Below are 18,904 nucleotides of genomic sequence, written 5' to 3' on the forward strand. Positions count from 1 at the left end.
CTATTGATGAAAAAAGATGGGCCAGAATAGGAAACTGTTTAAGAGATAACCTTCTGTTTGTGAGTCTGTCTCTATTCCCATGCCTGATTCAGGAGACCCCATCCCTGAGGCTCCTGCTAAGTCTCCTCCTGTTAAGATTTACCCCTCTTTGACAACCTTAAGACCCCCCGCCAAAGATGGGCCTGATGATAGCCTTTCTCCTAAAGAGGCCTTATCCCTTGATGAAGAGATGGCCAAATATCATAGTCCTGACTGGCCACCCCTTTGCTCTTCTTTGTCCAGACCGCCTCCCTATACCACCACCCCTCCGTTTTGTGCTCCGGTCCTCGACTTGGCTGACACCACCAAGGCTAAAACTCAACTAGCACAAAAAAACAGCTTCCCTTAGAAAATTAATAGAAGAAAAACGAGACCATTTACAATTAGTTAAAGAACTGTGGGCTCTTGATTTGGCATTATCTTAAAACTAGCCAGCAAAAAAAAAAAAAAAAAAAAGATCCAGGTTTTTCCCTCTGGCTACCACCAGAGCTCTCAGAAAGCGTTAAACCAATTCTGAGCGAGATCTTATCTGGCTAGCAAGCTATTCTCTAAAGAAAGAATAAAATCAATCAAACAAGACGTTCTATTTAACTTAAAAACTATTAATCAGAGAACCAGTACACACTTTTGATAGAAATTTAATGAATTGTTTCTTTAAAACTGTAAAATGTACCTTAGCCCAGAAAAAGAATTTCAAAGATTTTTCTCCGTGCAGTAAACTAAGCCCGCCTGTTCCGTCTGTGCAGCCAATCACATCACAGAGCTCCTGCTCCACAGATTGGCAAAGACTGCAGTCAATCATTCCTCTAGCCACACCTGCCCCTCCTGGAGTCAGGGTGGGGGGGGAGTGGCTGTGAGCTAAGGAAAAAAATTTTTTTCACCAAGAATGTCTGTTTTAAGTCTGTGCTAACCTTGTTTTCACTAATATGTGTTAACCCTCCAAAATAATAGTTTGCTTTAAGTTTTAAATAAGATTTAGTTAAGTTAAATGTGGTTTTAAAGATCCCGACTCATAAAGTTGGCACACCTTTACCAAAGTAAAATAGAGGACAGTTTCGTCCTTCTGATAGCTAATATCAGCATCAATTCATTAGTTAAAAGATTTTCTGAGATCTCTAGGCATGGTAAAATGCCCCTGCAGTCCCTCTCCCTCTTGTGAGAATTGTAAACCTTAACAGCACCCCAATACCAACTGCCACTGTTTGTTAATTTGTTAATTCCATGTTTGAACTGGCTTTCTAATAACCCAGTCACTGTACAGCAGTGGCCTTGCCAGGAAAAACGGGTTAAACATGATATTCCTGGCCTGATAAAAAATTTTCATTTGGCAGATGTGATTCAACAAAATTATTTAGTGTAAAATGGTCATCTAAAAGAAATGTTAACAGTAAAAATTTATTTTGAACATTTCAGCTATGAGGTTTATCTTAGCTTTTTAAGTTACCTATCCAAATCAAAGTGAAAGATCAATTAAGTTGTGTACCCACCCTAGTTCATAGCTGCCCAAAGGGTGTGATAGCTTTGTGATAAGCAAAGATCCTAACAAACAAAGTTTAACATTTTACTTAAAATTGTTTAAGTGATTTAAAAAAAAAAAAGTTTTTAAAATACTTTCTCAACTAAACCGGCAAAACTGGCTTGGGTTAGTAAAAGATAACACAATGGTTATGTTAATTATCTAACACCAGAGGCTTTTGCTCTGATAAATGAGGTTTAATTTAAATAAGGTATGTAAAAAGAAAAAATTTTTTTTCCAAATAAAACTTATCAAATAAATATGGGGCGGCCTAAAGTAGAGCTGTATAGATGTTTTAGCTAACCATTTTACATTTTATTCAAGAAGTATGCCCCTGGTTTCCCTAAAAAAGAACTCTAGATATTAAAACATGAGAGACTAGGTAAAAAGTTAAGAGAGTTTTTTATGTCTGATATAGACAAAAATGTTCTGGTTAAAACTTTTATTTTAAAACTTGTTAAGAGATTTTTAAATCTTACTCATGAGTTAAGTTACTTTTGCTTTTACAGTGACTTACTCCTTCTAATAAAGTTGTTACTGAGATAACTCCCCTATTTAGAAAAACTACAAAAATTATCAAATAATTGGCTTTTGAGAGTACATATTCTACATGTCAAACTTTAATCAGTTCTTTTAGAGAGCAAAAAATTATCTGGTTTGTTTTAAGACACTGTCAGAGGTTTATTCTTGATAAATTAAGGTAATACATGGTGCTTCTGGTCTGATAGATTTGTTTTGCCAAATCCTGATTTAACAAAATTAGTACTTTGAACAATTAAGCTATGAGGTTTTATTTTAGCCTTTTAAGTTGCCATATTAGAGTTCTAAAGAGCAAAATACATTAAGAGTTTTATATCTATGCTTGCTCATGATAGCCTTGTGATGAGTAAAGATCTTAGTAAACTAAGTTATAATAGTGTGCTTAAACTGTCTAATCAGTTTAAAATAATGCTAAAAAATGGTAAACATTTTATCATGTCAACACATTAGGTATTGACTTTCTATAACATACTGGTATATTTTAATAAAGAGCCTTCTAAAATCATATACAAGAACTTAAGCCAATTCTAACCATTAGATCATCAATTAACTTGGTACAAGTTCTCTCCCTAAGTAAATAATTATAGGTACATCTGCACATGAAGAACTGACTGCTCATATGGTAAGATTTAAAGCTAAACATTGGGAGTCGGGCTGTAGCACAGCGGGTTAAGCGCAAGTGGCGCTAAGCTCAAGGACCGGTGTCAGGATCCCGGTTCGAGCCCCCGGCTCCCCACCTGCAGGCAGGTCCCTTCACAGGCGGTGAAGCAGGTCTGCAGGTGTCTGTCTTTCTCTCCCCCTCTCTGTCTTCCCCTCCTCTCTCCATTTCTCTCTGTCCTATCCAACAAGAACGACATCAATAATAACTACAACAATAAAACAACAAGGGCAACAAAAGGGAATAAATAAATAAATAAAAAAGTATCTTAAAAAAAAAAAGCTAAACATTTTTCATTTTTTATTTATGGGTGTATGATGACTCCTAAAGTCACTCACATCCTAAAATTTTTTCTCATTTTTTTACAAGCCTCTTAAAATTTTAATGCTTGACCTGCCACAGTGAGGGCACTTTACTGGCTCCTTCATTGTTTAATTAAGATCCTGTTATTTTATTCAGGCTTTTAAGATTAATCCCCATTGATAAAAGCCAATGCTCTCTGGCAGATTGATGTAATTCACCTGCCCATGTTTAGTAAACAAAAACTTTTTTTTTTCTCAGTTGATACTTTTCCAAATTTATGTGGGCTACAGCTCAAACAAGAAAAACTTAAGCCCTTAAGCTCAATTAATAAAAAAAAAAGAAGGGGAATGCACCCCCCAGTATTCAGTTGGCTAAAGTGTCAATGAAGTAACTTTACTAAACCTTTTTAATATTTACAAAAATTTGAATTGTCCATTTATTATATCTCATTGACAAAGCCACCCACTCTCCCAGCCATAGAGACATATTTCTTCTTTTTCTTTTTTCAACACTGGATGTCCATGTTTGTTTTCCTTTTATTATGGTGGATGACATTATTGATCTTGCAAAATCCACAGTCCCTGTTGGCAAGTCCTTACCACTAAGGATGCCATGGCAGCATATACTCCACCTAACCTCACCAGCCTATCCAAGTCTTCTCTTTCTGCTGACCTACCACTGCTGACTTCATCCTTACATGTTTATTGACTGCTCACTTTTCTCCCAATATTCCTCATGTTCAAGGAACCTCACCTTGACTTCTTTTTTTTTTTTTTTTTAGCTTATAAATGACAGATCTTTACTTTTTTTTTTTTTTTTCTCCCCAACCACCCACCCACCCACCCCAGAGTCTTTTACTTTGGAGTAATACTCCAATTCCATTTCAGGTTCGACTTGTGTCTTCTTTTCTAATCTTGTTTTTCAACTTCGGCCTGAGAGTAAGATCATCCCATAGTCATCTTTCTGTTTCTGACTTATTTCATTCAACATGATTTTTTCAAGGTCCATCCAAGATCGGCTGAAAATGGTGAAGTCACCATTTTTTACAGCTGAGTAGTATTCCATTGTGTATATATACCACAACTTGCTCAGCCACTCATCTGTTGTGAAAACCTCACCTTGACTTCTAATGTGTATGCACCTCCTCTGTGTTTTGGTACACACCACCCTATATTTTCATGTCAATTCTTCTCTACCTAGTCCTTGCCTCCTAGTTTTGCTTGTTCCACAGCTGACCCTCTATGAAGAAGAAAAATTTCATCAGTTGGTGCTGACGACGACCAGAGGACCAGACGTGCTGTTTCTTCCCCTGGACATCACATCCACTGACTGCTTCCCTTAGACTTGCTGGTGGCGCGCTAGGACACTTTGATGCCCCTTATGGGACCCCTGATTCGTCTCTTGTTAATGATTACCTTGGGACCCTTTATTTTTAATAAGATAATTGGCTTTATAAAACAACAAACTGACTCCTTGGCATCGAAACCCTTACAAATATATTACCACAGACTTGATTTGGCTGACAGAGGCTTGGCTGAACCTGAGGGTGACAGACCTCTTCTAGGAGCTGCATAAAACTCAGATTTATGCACGCCAGCCTTGGCATGGCATGGGCACCGGTAAGGGGTGCAGGGCTAAGCACTGCAGGGGGAGGACCCTATAGTCCACCTCTGAGTCCCCCGTGAAGCAAACCTGATTTGCATGGAGGTTGGTGTCAGTCATTAGAACTCTTCGCCGTGAGTTTTCCTCACCTTAGAAACAGTGGCTCTTCCTCCCCTCCCCAAAAAAGACACCAAGAGCTGTATAAGATGCAGGAAGATCAGTTCTATATTTACCCCGCGGGAGAAATCAGGTCAATACTTCTCCCCTCTGGTTAATGCCTGCTTATCTCTTGATAAGATTCCTAGCTTTTACCCTCAATTGCCGCCTCACTTAAATTGTAAAAAGGGAGGACATGCCGGGAGCCAAAACCTTAGCTAAGTCTCTCACATAACCGGTGAACGGATATTCTGATCATTGTAACTGCGATTACCATCTAACTGTTTGGAAAGTTGCTCACCCACCTCCCTCCCCCCACTACCTTAGCAGAACTTCCTCATGGTGTGTGCTTAAAATGCGGCTGTAAAATAAAATTTTCAGAGCTTGATCAGAAACCTGTCTTGCTCTCGTTCTTTGTGTCTCTTGTCCCCTCCATTCTCTCGCCCCCTACCCTAGGTTTCCGTCGATAACCCCGCAGGCCGGGGCACTTTTTAAAAAATATTTTATTTATTAATGACGATAGGAGAAACATAAGAACCAGATATCCACACATCACTCTGGCACATGTGCTGCTGGGAATCAAACTCAGGACCTTCTGCCTAAGAGTCCACTGCTTTATCCACTGTGTCAACCTCCAGACAACATCTCCTAAATTATCGATGGATAAATTTTTCAGAATTTAGAGTAATCCTGTTTCAGAGCCCTACTTTTGACTTCCTAATTTTATCCCATTACATATAGCACTGATGGGGTATCTCCATGAGACATAAATTTGCAAATTACCCAGCTCACTGATAGCCCAGGTCCCACCCTATGCCCAAAAGTAGTATTGGATGATATGATGCAGTTTTTTAATTTATTTCTTTAATTATTTCTTTTAGTGATTATATATACATATATACCATAAAATTATGAGATAGCGGGGGTAGAAGCATGACAATATCAATACTAGGCAATCCATTGTATTTGTCGTTTCCATTATTTAATCGAAAGCACAGGAGGCATCATAGATATAAAATATTTAGGGAGTCAGGTGGTAGTGCAGCGGGTTAAGCGCACTTGGCAAAACCGCAACGGCCACTGTAAGGATCTCGGTTCAAGCCCCCTGGCTCCTCACCTGCAGGGGAGTCACTTCACAGGCAGTGAAGCAGGTCTGCAAGTGTCTATCTTTCTCCCTCTCTGTCTTCCCCTCCTCTCCCCTAACAATGATGACATCGATAACAACCATCATAACTACAATAAGGGAAACAAAAGGGAAAATAAATGGATAAAGGGGCTGGGTGGTGGTAAACCTGGCTGAGCGCACACATTACAATGTGCAAGGACTTGGGTTCAAATGCCTGGTCCCCACCTGCATGCGGAAAGCTTCAAAGCGGTCAAGCAGGTGTCTCACTGTGGTAAAGTAGGTTTCTCACTGTCTCACATCCTCTCCACCACCCCCTTTACTCTCAATTTGTTCTATCCAATAAATAAATAAATAAAGATAACAATAAAAAAATAAAATAGAAAAAGGAAAGAGAAGCCAATAAGTAATCCATTATGTGATACTTTGCATAATAAATTATGAGCCGGAAAAAAGTTATTTAGCCACACAGATAAAATTTTCAACCTTCAGATCCTAAACTCCTGTTTTAAGTACTGCTGACATAAAAATGAGAGTGAGGGAGTTGGATAGTAGTGCAGCGGGTTAAGTGCACATGGTGCAAAGCGCAAGGACCATCAGGAACCGGGTTCTATCCCCAGGCGCCCCCCTGCAGGGAAATCCCTTCACAGGTGGTGAAGCAGGTCTGCAGGTGTCTCTCTTCCTCTCTATCTTCCCCTTCTCTCTCAATTTCTCTGTCTCTATCCAATAACAAATAAATAAAGTTAAAAAAATGAGAAGTGAACAAAGAAAGTAATTGTACACAGAAATTACTGTGGGAGTCACTTCACAGGTGGTGAAGTAGGTCTGCGGGTATCTGTCTTTCTATCCTCCTCTCTGTCTTCCCCTACTCTCTCCATTTCTCTCTGTCCTATCCAAAAAAGAAAGAAAAAAAAGTAGAGAAATAAACATTTGCTATTTGAAATACAATTCACGCAAGAAGAAACGGGACAGTATATGATCAGGAACAGGTCACTTACCCGAGAAACTGCCATCTTTTCTTCTTTCTCTGACTCCCCTTTCAGGCCGGAAGATGGACAGATACCACACAACAGTAGCTTGAGACTCTGCTTTACGTCCGGCAGCACAGCCTTTTCACTTGATAACACTGCACCTGTAGGGAAGACATTCTGACTCATAAAAGGTCCTCATAAAAGGGCCCACATAATGAGTTTCTTCCTATTTTCAGGGGCCCTTCCTACCCTCAAATTCCTCTGCAACTGGGAATTTGAGCTGGTGACCCAGAAGGTGGCACAGTGTAAATAGCACTGGTCTTTCAAGCCTGAGGTCCTGTGCCAGTGATTCACTCTTCTATCTTCTCTCATAAATACAATAATAAGAAGAACATAAGAGGGAGTCCAGCGGTAGTGCAGCGGGTTAAGTGCAGGTGGCACAAAGTGCAAAAACCAGCATAAGGATCCTGGTTTCAGTCCCCGGCTCCCCACCTGCAGTCGCTTCACAAGCAGTGAAGCAGGTCTGCAAGTGTCTGTCTTTCTCTCCTCCCCCTCTCTGTCTTCCCCTCCTTTCTCCATTTCTTTCTGTCCTATCCAACAATGATGACGATAAGAATAACTACAACAATAAAACAAGGGCAACAAAAGGGAATAAATAAATAAATATTAAAAAAGGGAGGCTGGGTGGTGGTGCATGATTGAGCGCACGTTACAAAGCACAAAGACCCAGGTTCAAGTCCCCGGTCCCCACCTGCAGGGTGGGGAAAAGCTTCACAAGTGGTGAAGCAGGGCTGCAGGTATCTTTCTACATCCCCCTGCCCCTCTTAATTTCTCTCTGTCTCTATCCAATAATAAATAAATAAATAATAAAAAATGCCAGTAAACCACTAAAACATTCAGATAACATTTGTGAAGAAAAAAAAGAATTTATTGGTATATATTTGAAGTAGCATATATAGAAATTAATGGCGGGCGGGGGAGATAGCATAATGGTTATGCAAACACAGACTCTCATGCCTGAGGCTCCTAAATCCCAGGTTCAATCCCCCGTACCACCATAAGGCAGAGCTGAGCAGTGCTCTGGTGTTTCTCTCTCTCTCTGTGTGTCTCTCTGTGTGTGTGTCTCTCTCTGCATCTCTCTCAAAAAATAAAATTAATTTAAAGAAAAAAATAAAAAAAAAACAAAGAAATTAATGGCAACTGCCTGTACCAGTCTCCTTTAAGCCACCTGTAAATCCTAACCCTAACCCCCCTCTCCTCCTGGTGTTTGTAAAAGCGCTGGCAGATTTAAATCTAGGGGGTGTAAAAGCCTTGACAGTCAGAAACCTCTGCTCATCTCAGTCCTTCTATGCATAATTGCGAATTTTTTTTTTTATGGTCAACTTTTCTTTTTGTATAAAAGGCATGCCAGAAATAAAAACTCTGTTTTCCAGTAACCTCAAGGTGTTGTGACTTTGTTGAGCAATTCCCAGTTTTACATATTTATTGAAAGCTTTGCCCCCAAAGAAAGGAGAGCAATTAGTGCTCTACTGGGCGTGGCTGGAGGCTACAGGATGCACACAGGATGGCTGAATTCTCCACCTAACTATCTTGCCCCGGGGTCAGCAAGTACTTCCTTGCTCAATCAGCCTGGGTTAAGAACATGAGTTTAGGAAGTCGGGCTGTAGCGCAGCGGGTTAAGCGCAGGAGGCACAAAGCACAAGGACTGGTGTAAGGATCCCAGTTCGAACCCCGGCTCCCTACCTGCAGGGGAGTCGCTTCCCAGGCGGTGAAGCAGGTCTGCAGGTGTCTATCTTTCTCTCCTCCTCTCTGTCTTCCCCTCCTCTCTCCATTTCTCTCTGTCCTATCCAACAATGACAACAATAATAATAACTACAACAATGGCAACAAAAGGGAATAAATAAGTTATTTTTTTTAAAAAAAGAACGAGTTTGGATCAAGTATGGAAGCATATTAGGGTGGCGCTTAGGGAAATACTCCTCTGGAAGAAGGTCATTATCAACCACTCCCCCTGCACCCTGTAGGTAGCCTGCAAGAAAGGCCAGCTATACAAAGCTGCCTGCATCCTGCCCTGGCATTCATTTCTCTTTTCAGCTGAATGCTAATGCTACTGAGAGCAAGAGCTCCCCATTTTGAGAGTTCCTCCATCTTAGGGACTTCTTTCTTTTCAGGTAAAAGAAAGTAAAAGTTAGGAAAGAAGCTAACCTCTCTCCCAGGAACACCCGCAGGCAACTGGCTTTTTAAATACCTAGCCTGCAAGAGTGATGATAATGCAAATTAATGTTAACCTGACAGTTTAGATTAGAATGTTCCCATTCATTCTGCTTCTGTTTACCTGCTTTGCTGAGATAAAGACTGAGATAGACAGACTGGAATGTGCTGTTTAGGTAAAGATTAGGGTGGAATGGGAGTCCAGTGGTAGGCAGCCAGCTGGTTAAGCACACATGGAGCAAGCTCAAGGACCAGAGGAAGGATCTCGGTTGGAGCCCCTGGGTCCTCACCTGCAGGGAGTGGCTTCACAGGTGGCGAAGCAGGTCAGTAGGTGTCTTTCTATCTCCCCTCCCCTCCAGTCTTTGCCTCCTCCATTTCTCTCAGTCCTATCCAACAATGACGACATCAATAACTACAACAACAATAAAAATTAGAGCAACAAAAGGGAAAATAAATACATAAATATTAAAAAAAAAAAGTTAGGGTAGGATGTACCCTTGGCTCAAGGCAAAGATTAGAATGTAATGCGCCGGAGCTGGGCGATAGCGCAGCGGGTTGAGTGCACACAGCGCAAAGCCCAAGGGCCGGCGTAAGGATCCTGGTTCGAGCCCCCAGCTCCCCACCTGCAGGGGAGTCGCTTCACAGGCGGTGAAGCAGGTCTGCAAGTGTCTGTCTTTCTCTCCCTCGCTCTGTCTTCCCCTCCTCTCTCCATTTCTCTCTGTCCTATCCAACAATGACGACAACAATAACAATAACTACAACAATAAAACAACAAGGGCAACAAAAGGAAATAAATAAATAAATAAAATATTTTTAAAATATTTTTTAAAAAGAAGGTAATGCGCATCTGTTTTCCCTTGAGCCATCCTGCTTGCATAACCCCCACTCCTGGAGAATATAAATGGGGGGGGGGGGGGGCTTCAGAGTTGCCATAGGTTCCTAGCTTGGGATCTGTCCCAGCTCGTGAACACACAGCGCTGTGTTCCCCTGTATGTGTGTCTTGTTAGTCTGAATAAAACATCTTCACCAGCTATCTGTCAGTCTCAGTCTGTAATAGGGCTCGGTCAGCAGGGACATAACACTATAAAATGCAGTTGAGGTTGGAGGGTAGATCATACATTATGCTATCATGCAAAAAGACTCTAATGCCTGAGGACCCAAATTCCTCTGGAAAAAAAAATGAAGGGGGGGGGGTACCAGATCCAGTTAAGTGCACATGACAGCAAAGCATAAGATCCTGGGTAAGGATCCCAGTTGGGGCTCCCCACCTACAGGGGTGGGGGGGTCACTTCACCGGCGGTGAAGTAGGTCTGCAGGTGTCTTTCTCTCCCCCTCTCTACATTTCTCTCTGTTCTATCTAACAACAACAGTGGCTACCATAACAGTAACGACAACAAGGGCAACAAAATGGGGAAAAAGCCCCCAAGAACAGTGGATTTATACAGCAGGAACTGAGCCCCAGCAATAACCCAGGAGGAGAAGGGGAAGGAGAAGGAGGAGGAGGAGAAGAATGTCCACACCTGAAGACAATGGCTGAAGTTAATCCCCTTTTGGAATTCCACTTCACCATGCCCTGAACCCACTGCAAAGGTTAGAAGGCCAGGTAATTCAAGACACCCACCCCTACGCTTGGCCAAGAGGGGTCCAGCCCAGGTGCAATGTGGAGACGGTGGCGACAGGGGAGGGGAACCCTTGGCCACGTGGCTGCTTCCCACAGCCTTCTAGCAGGTCTGAAGCACAACTCTCCCAATCCTGGCCCCAAACAATCCACACTCACCATGAGCTGTCCAGACTCTGGGCTCACTGAAGATTTTTCTCTAAATCCAAACCACAGGAACGTGAGAGCTACACCAAGAAATAAAGTGATGATGTCAGGAGCAGAAAGACTAGCGGGACTTCCTCCTTCCACCATCAGCAGCCCAGATTGGACAGAGAGCTGAACACTTCAATGTCTTAAAACATAATTGGATGGAAGGTCAGGCAGTAGCGCAGCGGCTTAGGCGCTCCGGCAAAGCTCAAGGATGGGCATAAGGATCTCAGTTTGAGCCGCGGGCACCCCACCTTCAGGGGAGTCACTTCACAGGTGGTGAAGCAGGTCAGAGGCGTCTGTCTTCCCCTCCTCTCTCCATTTCTCTCTGTCCTACCCAACAACGACGACAACAATAACTACAACAGTAAAACAATAAGGGCAACAAAAGGTAATAAATTAATACATTTTTAAAATTTTATTTAGGGAGTCCGGCGGTAGCACAGCGGGTTAAGCACAGGTGGTGCAAAGTGCAAGGACCAAAGTAAGGATCCCGGATTGAGCCCGGGGATGCCCAACTGCAGGGGATTCACTTCACAGGAGGTGAAGCAGGTCTGCAGTGTCTATCTTTTTCTCCCTCTTTCTGTCTTCCCCTTCTCTGTCCATTTCTCTCTGTCCTATCCAACAACATCAATAACAACAACAATAATAACTACAATAAAAAAACAAGGACAACAAAAGGGAATAAATAACTATTAAAAAATTATTTTTAAAAATTTTATATAAAAAAACAAAACACAGTGGTGCGGGAGGTGGCGCAGTGGCTAAGGCACTAGGCTCTCAAGCATGAGGTCCTGAGTTCATTCCCCAGCAGCATATGTACCGGAATGATGTCTGGTTCTTTCTCTTTCCTCCTATCTTTCTCATTAATAGATAAATAAAATATATTTTTAATAAAAACATAATTGGATGAAGCGCTTCCTACACAAACCTCCCTTCCTGACTGGATAATACTCAGATCCACAAAACACAAACATGCCTCCAAATCAACAGCCAATCAAAACCACAAAATTGTGAATGGCTTTTAGATAGAATCTATTTATTCAACAAAGATTCAAGTGCCTGCTAGTTGTTAAGCACCACACAATGCTCTTGAATTTTTTTTAATTTTTAATTTCTATTTTTTCCTCCAGGGCTATTGCTGGGGCTCAGTGCCTGCACTACAAAGCCACTGCTCCTGGAGGTGATTTTTCCCCTTTTTTGCCCCTGTTGTTTATCATTGTTATTGTTGGATAGGACAGAGAGAAATCAAGAGAGGGAAAGACAAAGAGGGAGAGAGAAAGATAGACACCTGCAGACCTACTTCACAGCTTGTGAAGCAACCCCCTCCCCCCCACACACACACAGGTGGAAAGGGGGTAGTTAAACCCAGATCATTGCGCTGGTCCTTGAACTTTGTGCCATGTGTGCTTAACCTGATGCACTACCGCTGGGCGCCTGCTATGGGGATCTTAAGCTCTGGCCCCAAGCAAGGAACCTAACCCCTCTCCTAAGTAGTGCTGGAGGAACTAACCATAGCAGTTTAGCAGGGTCTTAGGTTGCCACAAAGCCCAGAGAAACCATCATTGCTCATTCCAGTTTTCCAAAGATTATGAACTTTCAGGATTCTTCCAGTTCTCAGATAATTGTTTTTGCTATGATTTCAATGTAACTGTTTACTCAAGCTTCTTTTTTAAATTACCTTTACATTTATTTATTGGATAGAGAGAGACAGCCAGAAATTAAGAGGAAAGGGTTAAAAAGGGGGGCAGGGGTAGATAGCATAATGGTTATGCAAACAGACTCTCATGACTGAGGCTCCAGAGTCCCAGGTTCAATCCCCCTGCATCACCATAAGCCAGAGTTTTGCAGTGCTCTGGTGTTTCTCTCTGTGTCTGTCTCTCTCTGCATCTCTCTCAAAAATGAAATACTTAAAAAACAAATAAAAATAAAAGAGAGAGAGAGACCTGCCACACTGCCTTCCCTCTGCAGGTGAAGACAGGGACTTGAACCCTGGTCCTTTTCACTGTAACATATGCGCTCAACCAGGTCTGCCACCACCCGGCCCCCTACTCATGCTTCTTTATATAAATTACGTCATTGTTTTAAAGGAATAAACTTGATTTTTTTTTAATGGCACAACTATGTGGATGATCCCATTGGGACAATTGTTATAGTACACATTAAGTTGTATGTGAGGCAATAATAAAATTTCCCGTGTGTGTAATATTCTAGCTGGTCTTTTTGTCTAAGTCATGAAAATAGACTTTTTAAATTTAACTTTTGAATTCTAAAAATAGTTAAATTAGTGGTCCAGGAGGTGGTGCAGTGGGGACAGTGTTGGACTCTCAAGCTTGAGGTCCCAAAGCCAATCCCTGGCAGCACATGTACCAGAGTGATGTCTGTCTCTTTCTCTCTATCTTCCTCACTAATAAATAAATAAAATCTTTAATGAAGAAAGAAAGAAAGTTAAATTTGTCCGGGTACAACTACACAGGCGCCTGAACTAACTCACAGAAAAGGACACAGCACATACAAATCAGTATGGATTCTGAAACGCTAAACTCCAGGTTAGTGGGACATTATCAAGGTAGAGAATGTTACGGTTTACATAGGCTCTCTGTTTCTTCACAAGAGAAGGAAATGGCAGGGGCTTAAGTACATACCTGAGGTGGACTTTTCTACTCTTTAATTTTTGATCTAGCTGGGCAGTGGTTTTTTTTTTTTTTTAATTTTCTAAGATGGTTTCTTTTTTTTTTTTTTTAATTTGTGTACTTTAATGAGAAGGATAGGAGGAAAGAAGGAAAGAACCAGACACCACTTTGGTACATGTGTTGCTAGGGATTAAACTCAGGACCTCATTCTTGAGAGTCCAGTGCTTTATCCAGTGCACTACCTCCTGGACCACAAGTAGGGTTTTTCTTTTTTTTTTTTAATTTTTCTTTTTTAAGGCAGTGGTAATCATCCTGTATAATGTGAATTTTAAATGGTTAACAAGAGGTTTACTTTTGTAGAGTTTTTTTTTTTTTTAAGGGAGGGATGATTTTAGAAATAAACATACATCTGTGGTTCAGGAGGTGGCGCAGTGGATAAGGCTTTGGACTTTCAAGCATGAGGTCCTGAATTCAATCCCCGTCAGCACATGTACCAGAGTGATGTCTGGTTCTCTCTCTCTCTTATCACTTCTCATGAATAAATAAATAAAATCTTGAAAAAGAAAGAAAGAAAGAAATATACATCTATAACTGCCTTAATCCTTGTTGAAGTGAGCAAATATCACTAAACTGCAGTCATTTTTTTTGCCTCCAGGGTTATCACCAGAGCTTAGTGCCTGCACCACGAATACACTGCTCCTGGAGGCTATTTTTTTTCCTTTTTGTTGCTTATCCTCATTGTTGTTATTGTTATTGTTGTTATTCCTGTCATCGTTGTTGTATAAGACAGAAATCAACAGAGAAAGGTAAGACAGACAGGGGGAGAGAAAGACACCTGCAGACCTGCTTGTGATGCAGCCCCCTTACAGGTGAGGAGGAGCTGAATAGGAATCCTCGCCCACTCCTTGTGTTTTGCACCATGTGTGTTTAATCTGCTTTGTTTGCTACCACCTGGCCCCTTAAATTGCACAATCTTAAAACATTGACATGTTTCAGTTCGACCCCTGACTCCCCACCTGCAGGGGAGTCGCTTCACAAGCGGTGAAGTAGGTCTGCAGGTGTCTATCTTTCTCTCCCCCTCTTTCTTCCCCACCTCTCTCCATTTCTCTCTATCCTATCCAACAACTACGACAACAATAATAACTACAACAATAAAACAACAAGGGCAACAAAAGGGAATAAATAAAATAAATATTTTTTAAAAAAACATTGACATGTTTGTGGAAGAATGTAGCAGAAGTGTGTAGTCTAATTGGAGGGGATATTTCCAGTGAGGAATTCTAGGCTCTTTTAAGTGAGTCACACTGCATAGGAATTTAGGACTCACCAGGGCACTAACACTTTGGCCACCATTGCACATTTTGTGAGGCACATTGAATTGTCACTTGCACATGTTCATCCCATTTGTACTACGATTTTTTTTTCCTTCTAACCATTGTTTCCTGAGTATACAGACTTATTTTTTTGTAGGCAATAAGACCACAAGTGCCATTGGTCAAATCTTGTAATATATTGCTGATTAGATTTTGACATATTTATATACATTTATTTATTCCCTTTTGTTGCCCGTGTTTTATTGCTGTAGTTATTATTGTTGTAGTTATTGATGTCATCATTGTTGGCTAGGACAGAGAGAAATGGAGAGAGGAGGGGAAGACCGAGGGGGAGAGAAAGATAGATACCTACAGACCTGCTTCACCACCTGTGAAGCAACTCCCCTGCAGGTGGGGAGCCTGAGTTAGAGTCAGGACGCTTATGCTGGTCCTTATGCTTTATGCCATGTGTGCTTAATCCATGTGCTACCACCCAACTCCCAGATATTGATATTATTTAAATTTTTTATATTTATTTATTTTCCCTTTTGTTCCCTTGTTAGTTTTTATTGTTGTAGTTATTGTTGCTGTTGTAGATATTGATATTTTTGAAGCCACCACTTTCTGAGTCTATTTCACAGCTTCTAGTTGATAACTGGGTAGCATCAAATCTGCACTGAGAAATGGAACATGTAACTGGCAACTGTAAATTTCTTCAGAAAATAAAACGCTATTTCTTTCTTTTTTTTCTAGAACCAGATTTTTTTAATATTTATTTTATTTATTCCCTTTTGTTGCCCTTGTTGTTTTATTGCTGTAGTTATTGTTGTTGTTATAGATGTCGTTGTTGTTGGATAGAACAGAGAAATGGAGAGAGGAGGGGAAGACAGAGAGGGGAAGAGAAATATAGACACCTGCAGACCTGCTTCACCGCTTGTGAAGTGACTCCCCTACAGTTGGGGAGCCGGGGCTCGAACCGGATTCTTAGGCCGGTCCTTACGCTTTGCGCCGCCTGCGCTTAACCCACTGCACTACCGCCTGAATCCCATTTCTTTCTTTTTTTAGAATTCATTTATTCATGAGAAAGATAGGAGGAGAGAAAGAATCAGCCATCACTCTGGTACATGTGCTACTGGGGATCAAACTCAGGGCCTCATACTTGAGAGTCTTGTGCCTTAGCCACTGTGCCACCTCCTGGATGACACAGTATTTCTTAAAGCTTATATTCACATCAGTTTCTGAATAGAAGCAGTCACTAGAGTAACACTTGTTTTAGTTTCACAGTTTCAAGTACCGGTGCAGCACCATGGGAAGTTTACATTTACTGAAAAGCAAAGTCATCACCTGCAGAACTGATGGTTGCAGAGGCCTCCCCTCCCCACAGAGCTGAAAGGATTCTGTCAAGTCTTCTCCCAAAGTTTCCCATTCCGGTGTCTTGTGTTTTCATGTTGAAAATACTTTTGCATTTTTCCTTTGAATGCCAATTTCTTACTTATCCTATTTTTTTAGATTTTTTTATCTTTATTTATTTGCTGGATAGCGATAGTCAGAAATTGAGAGGGAAGAGGGTGATAGAGAGGGAGAGAGACAGAGAGACACCTGCAGCCCTGCTTCACCACTTGTGAGGCTTTCCCCTTGCAGGTTGGGGCCAGTGGCTCGAACCTGGGTCCTTGCGCACTGTAACGTGTGTTCAACCAGGTGTGCCACCACATGCCCCCCCCACTAGTCCTATTTCTTAATGTCACATGTTTACCTGGAATGTGTTTTAAGTTTTTTTGTATAATGTCAACTGAAACGTGCACATTTTGTACATTGTGCTGCTTTTGTGGGACATGCTAAGTGTGGTCCACTTGTTTCCTGTCATTGGTTGCACTGACCTAGGAATGTGGGTCATATCAAACATTGATTTAAAAAATGACCACTCTTGGGAGTTGGGTGGTAGTGCAGCGGGTGCAAGACTTGTTGTTTATGTCTGACCAGGATGGTAACTATGGAGGCACTGGTCCAGATTATGGGTATAGTAAAGAAAACTTCAGGAAATATTACTAACATTGTATATATTGAAGATATGATTTTCTCATGATCTACAGGACAGTTTGGCAAGTCTCTTTTCCTCACAAGTTCTTTGCTGCTGCAGTTGTCTGGCATATGGGGTGTGTACATAGGAAAAATCAAATTAACCAGCATATACAGAATCCAGCACAGGGAAATGGAGAAGCCAACATACTTGGCAGCTTTGGCTGTGAGATCCTTCCAGCAGGAGTTCATGGGGCTGACCATGATGATCTGAAAAACACTTAGGAGGCAGGTGATGCTAATGGATGCACCCCTGGCCATTCTCTGAACATACAATACAATTTTGCACTCTAAATCACCAAAGAAGTACTTAAACCTCAAATATTTCATTGTTTGAATGACACACTTAGAAAGGATGGCCAAGGTATTGGATACTATCAGCTGTATGAGAAACAAGTCTGTGGTCCTCAGCCTGAAACCTGTGTGACAAAGTAAGATGTAATGGCAGAGAAGAAACACATTTCCCAGAATTCCTATCAGACCCTGTGATAAGATGATTGTTCCCACTGCCAAATCACTGATGGGTTCATTTTTCTTTCCATTATCACAGAAACCATATAATTGGTAAAAAGACCTGTTATATATTTTTGACACAGGAATTACTGTAGTTATATCCTCCTGTGGGTTCACTGAAAACATCCAGTAGCATGAGAAGATAGAAAAATATTCTTATAATTTTCATGGCAAAGTCAGTGCTGGGATGTGACCTTCATTGGGCTAATTTATGACAACTAAGAATAGATGGAAAAATAAGCATAATTCATCATTTTGAGAATATAATGACATTTGAAAACTATGTTGAAGAACTGTAACATTCAGAGCTACCACATCATATGCTAAACTAACCCTGTCATTTTTATGTACATACTTAAAATAAAATATTGAGAAAAAAATTATCCCAGCCATGCTCCCCCCAACTCAGAAAATTAAAAAATAGTCACAAGGGCACCAGGATAGTAGATAAGCAGGATTTGTTTTCCTTGGCCTTCTCAGCGACTCCAACCACCAAACCAACACAGGAAATCTGGCTTAGAAATGGGTCGGGATCCCAGAAAAGCCACTGCAGCAAAAAGAACATCTCAGAATGAAGTGTTAAGAACACAGAAACTCAATCACTAAGGATGCAGAGCATCTCACATTACCCAGTCCCACTCAAGTCTCTCAGTACCCCACCACCCACTTCTGTGAGACAATAAGCCACAATGAAGAAGTGCATAAGACACAGAACAGTAAGCAAATGAAACAGGACAAGAGAACAGGCTGAAAGCTGTGAGCCACATGCAAAGTCGTTTTTAAAAGAAACCTTTTAGAGGCCCACCAGTAGCTTGAAAGCAACCATTTTTTTGGGACTCAGTTCCATAGCAATGGATGTTAAGTGTGAATCTGGGGGAGGGGGAAAGTACTCATTTACTGTGCACAACTTGCTGTAGTCTGTTCCACCAGTCTGTTATAAGCCTGCAATCTCAAACTCCTTTCTGGTGGAGTTGCAGTGCAACAGACACAGTCGGGCAGCAGACATTGCAGATCCCTGGTCACTAACCTGGGTGTTCTATGACAGACACCTGCCCATATCCTCATGAAGAACAATTATAATGAGACCATGGAGGGAATTGCTTACAATGATGGACTAAGACCAACGCTGGATGAAAAACCAAAATTCAAGAGTGCTATATAAACTTCCTCAAGAAAACTTTAGTATTGTGGTCCTAAGCATGGTCATAAAAGCTAAAAATCATGAATGAAAATTCCAAGAAAGCCAGAGAAAATAACAGAATCAGAGAGATAAAGAATATAGTAATTGGGAGTCAGGTGGTAGCATAGCGGGTTAAGCACAGGTGGCCGAAGCACAAGGATCGGCTTAAGGATTCCGGTTTGAGTCCCTGACTCCCCACCTACAGGGAGTCCATTACAAGCGGTGAAGCAGGTCTGCAGGTGTCTATCTTTCTCTCCCCCTCT

General features: G+C 41.4%; 3 protein-coding genes across 3 annotated transcripts in view; 2 read left to right on the forward strand and 1 right to left on the reverse strand.

Moving 5' to 3' along the window:
• LOC107523437 (zinc finger protein 14) overlaps positions 1–17,152 on the reverse strand; it is a 55,004-nt gene extending 37,852 nt beyond the window's left edge. Inside the window, exons 1-3 of the mRNA XM_060182441.1 lie at positions 16,991–17,152; positions 10,897–10,936; positions 6,936–7,069 (exon numbers count right to left, since the gene is read on the reverse strand). Coding sequence (XP_060038424.1) covers positions 6,936–7,069; positions 10,897–10,936; positions 16,991–17,152 — 336 coding nt within the window. The remainder of the gene's footprint in view (positions 1–6,935; positions 7,070–10,896; positions 10,937–16,990) is intronic.
• Positions 1–18,904, forward strand: part of LOC132535670 (zinc finger protein 14-like) — a 357,812-nt gene that overhangs the window by 253,734 nt on the left and 85,174 nt on the right. The gene's annotated exons all lie outside the window — the stretch shown is intronic.
• LOC132535669 (zinc finger protein 709-like) overlaps positions 17,304–18,904 on the forward strand; it is a 73,963-nt gene continuing 72,362 nt past the window's right edge. The window contains exons 1-2 of the mRNA XM_060182442.1: positions 17,304–17,312; positions 18,507–18,612. Coding sequence (XP_060038425.1) covers positions 17,304–17,312; positions 18,507–18,612 — 115 coding nt within the window. The remainder of the gene's footprint in view (positions 17,313–18,506; positions 18,613–18,904) is intronic.

The sequence above is a fragment of the Erinaceus europaeus genome, chromosome 23, assembly GCF_950295315.1.
Source record: "Erinaceus europaeus chromosome 23, mEriEur2.1, whole genome shotgun sequence".
NCBI classification, from domain to species: domain Eukaryota; kingdom Metazoa; phylum Chordata; class Mammalia; order Eulipotyphla; family Erinaceidae; genus Erinaceus; species Erinaceus europaeus.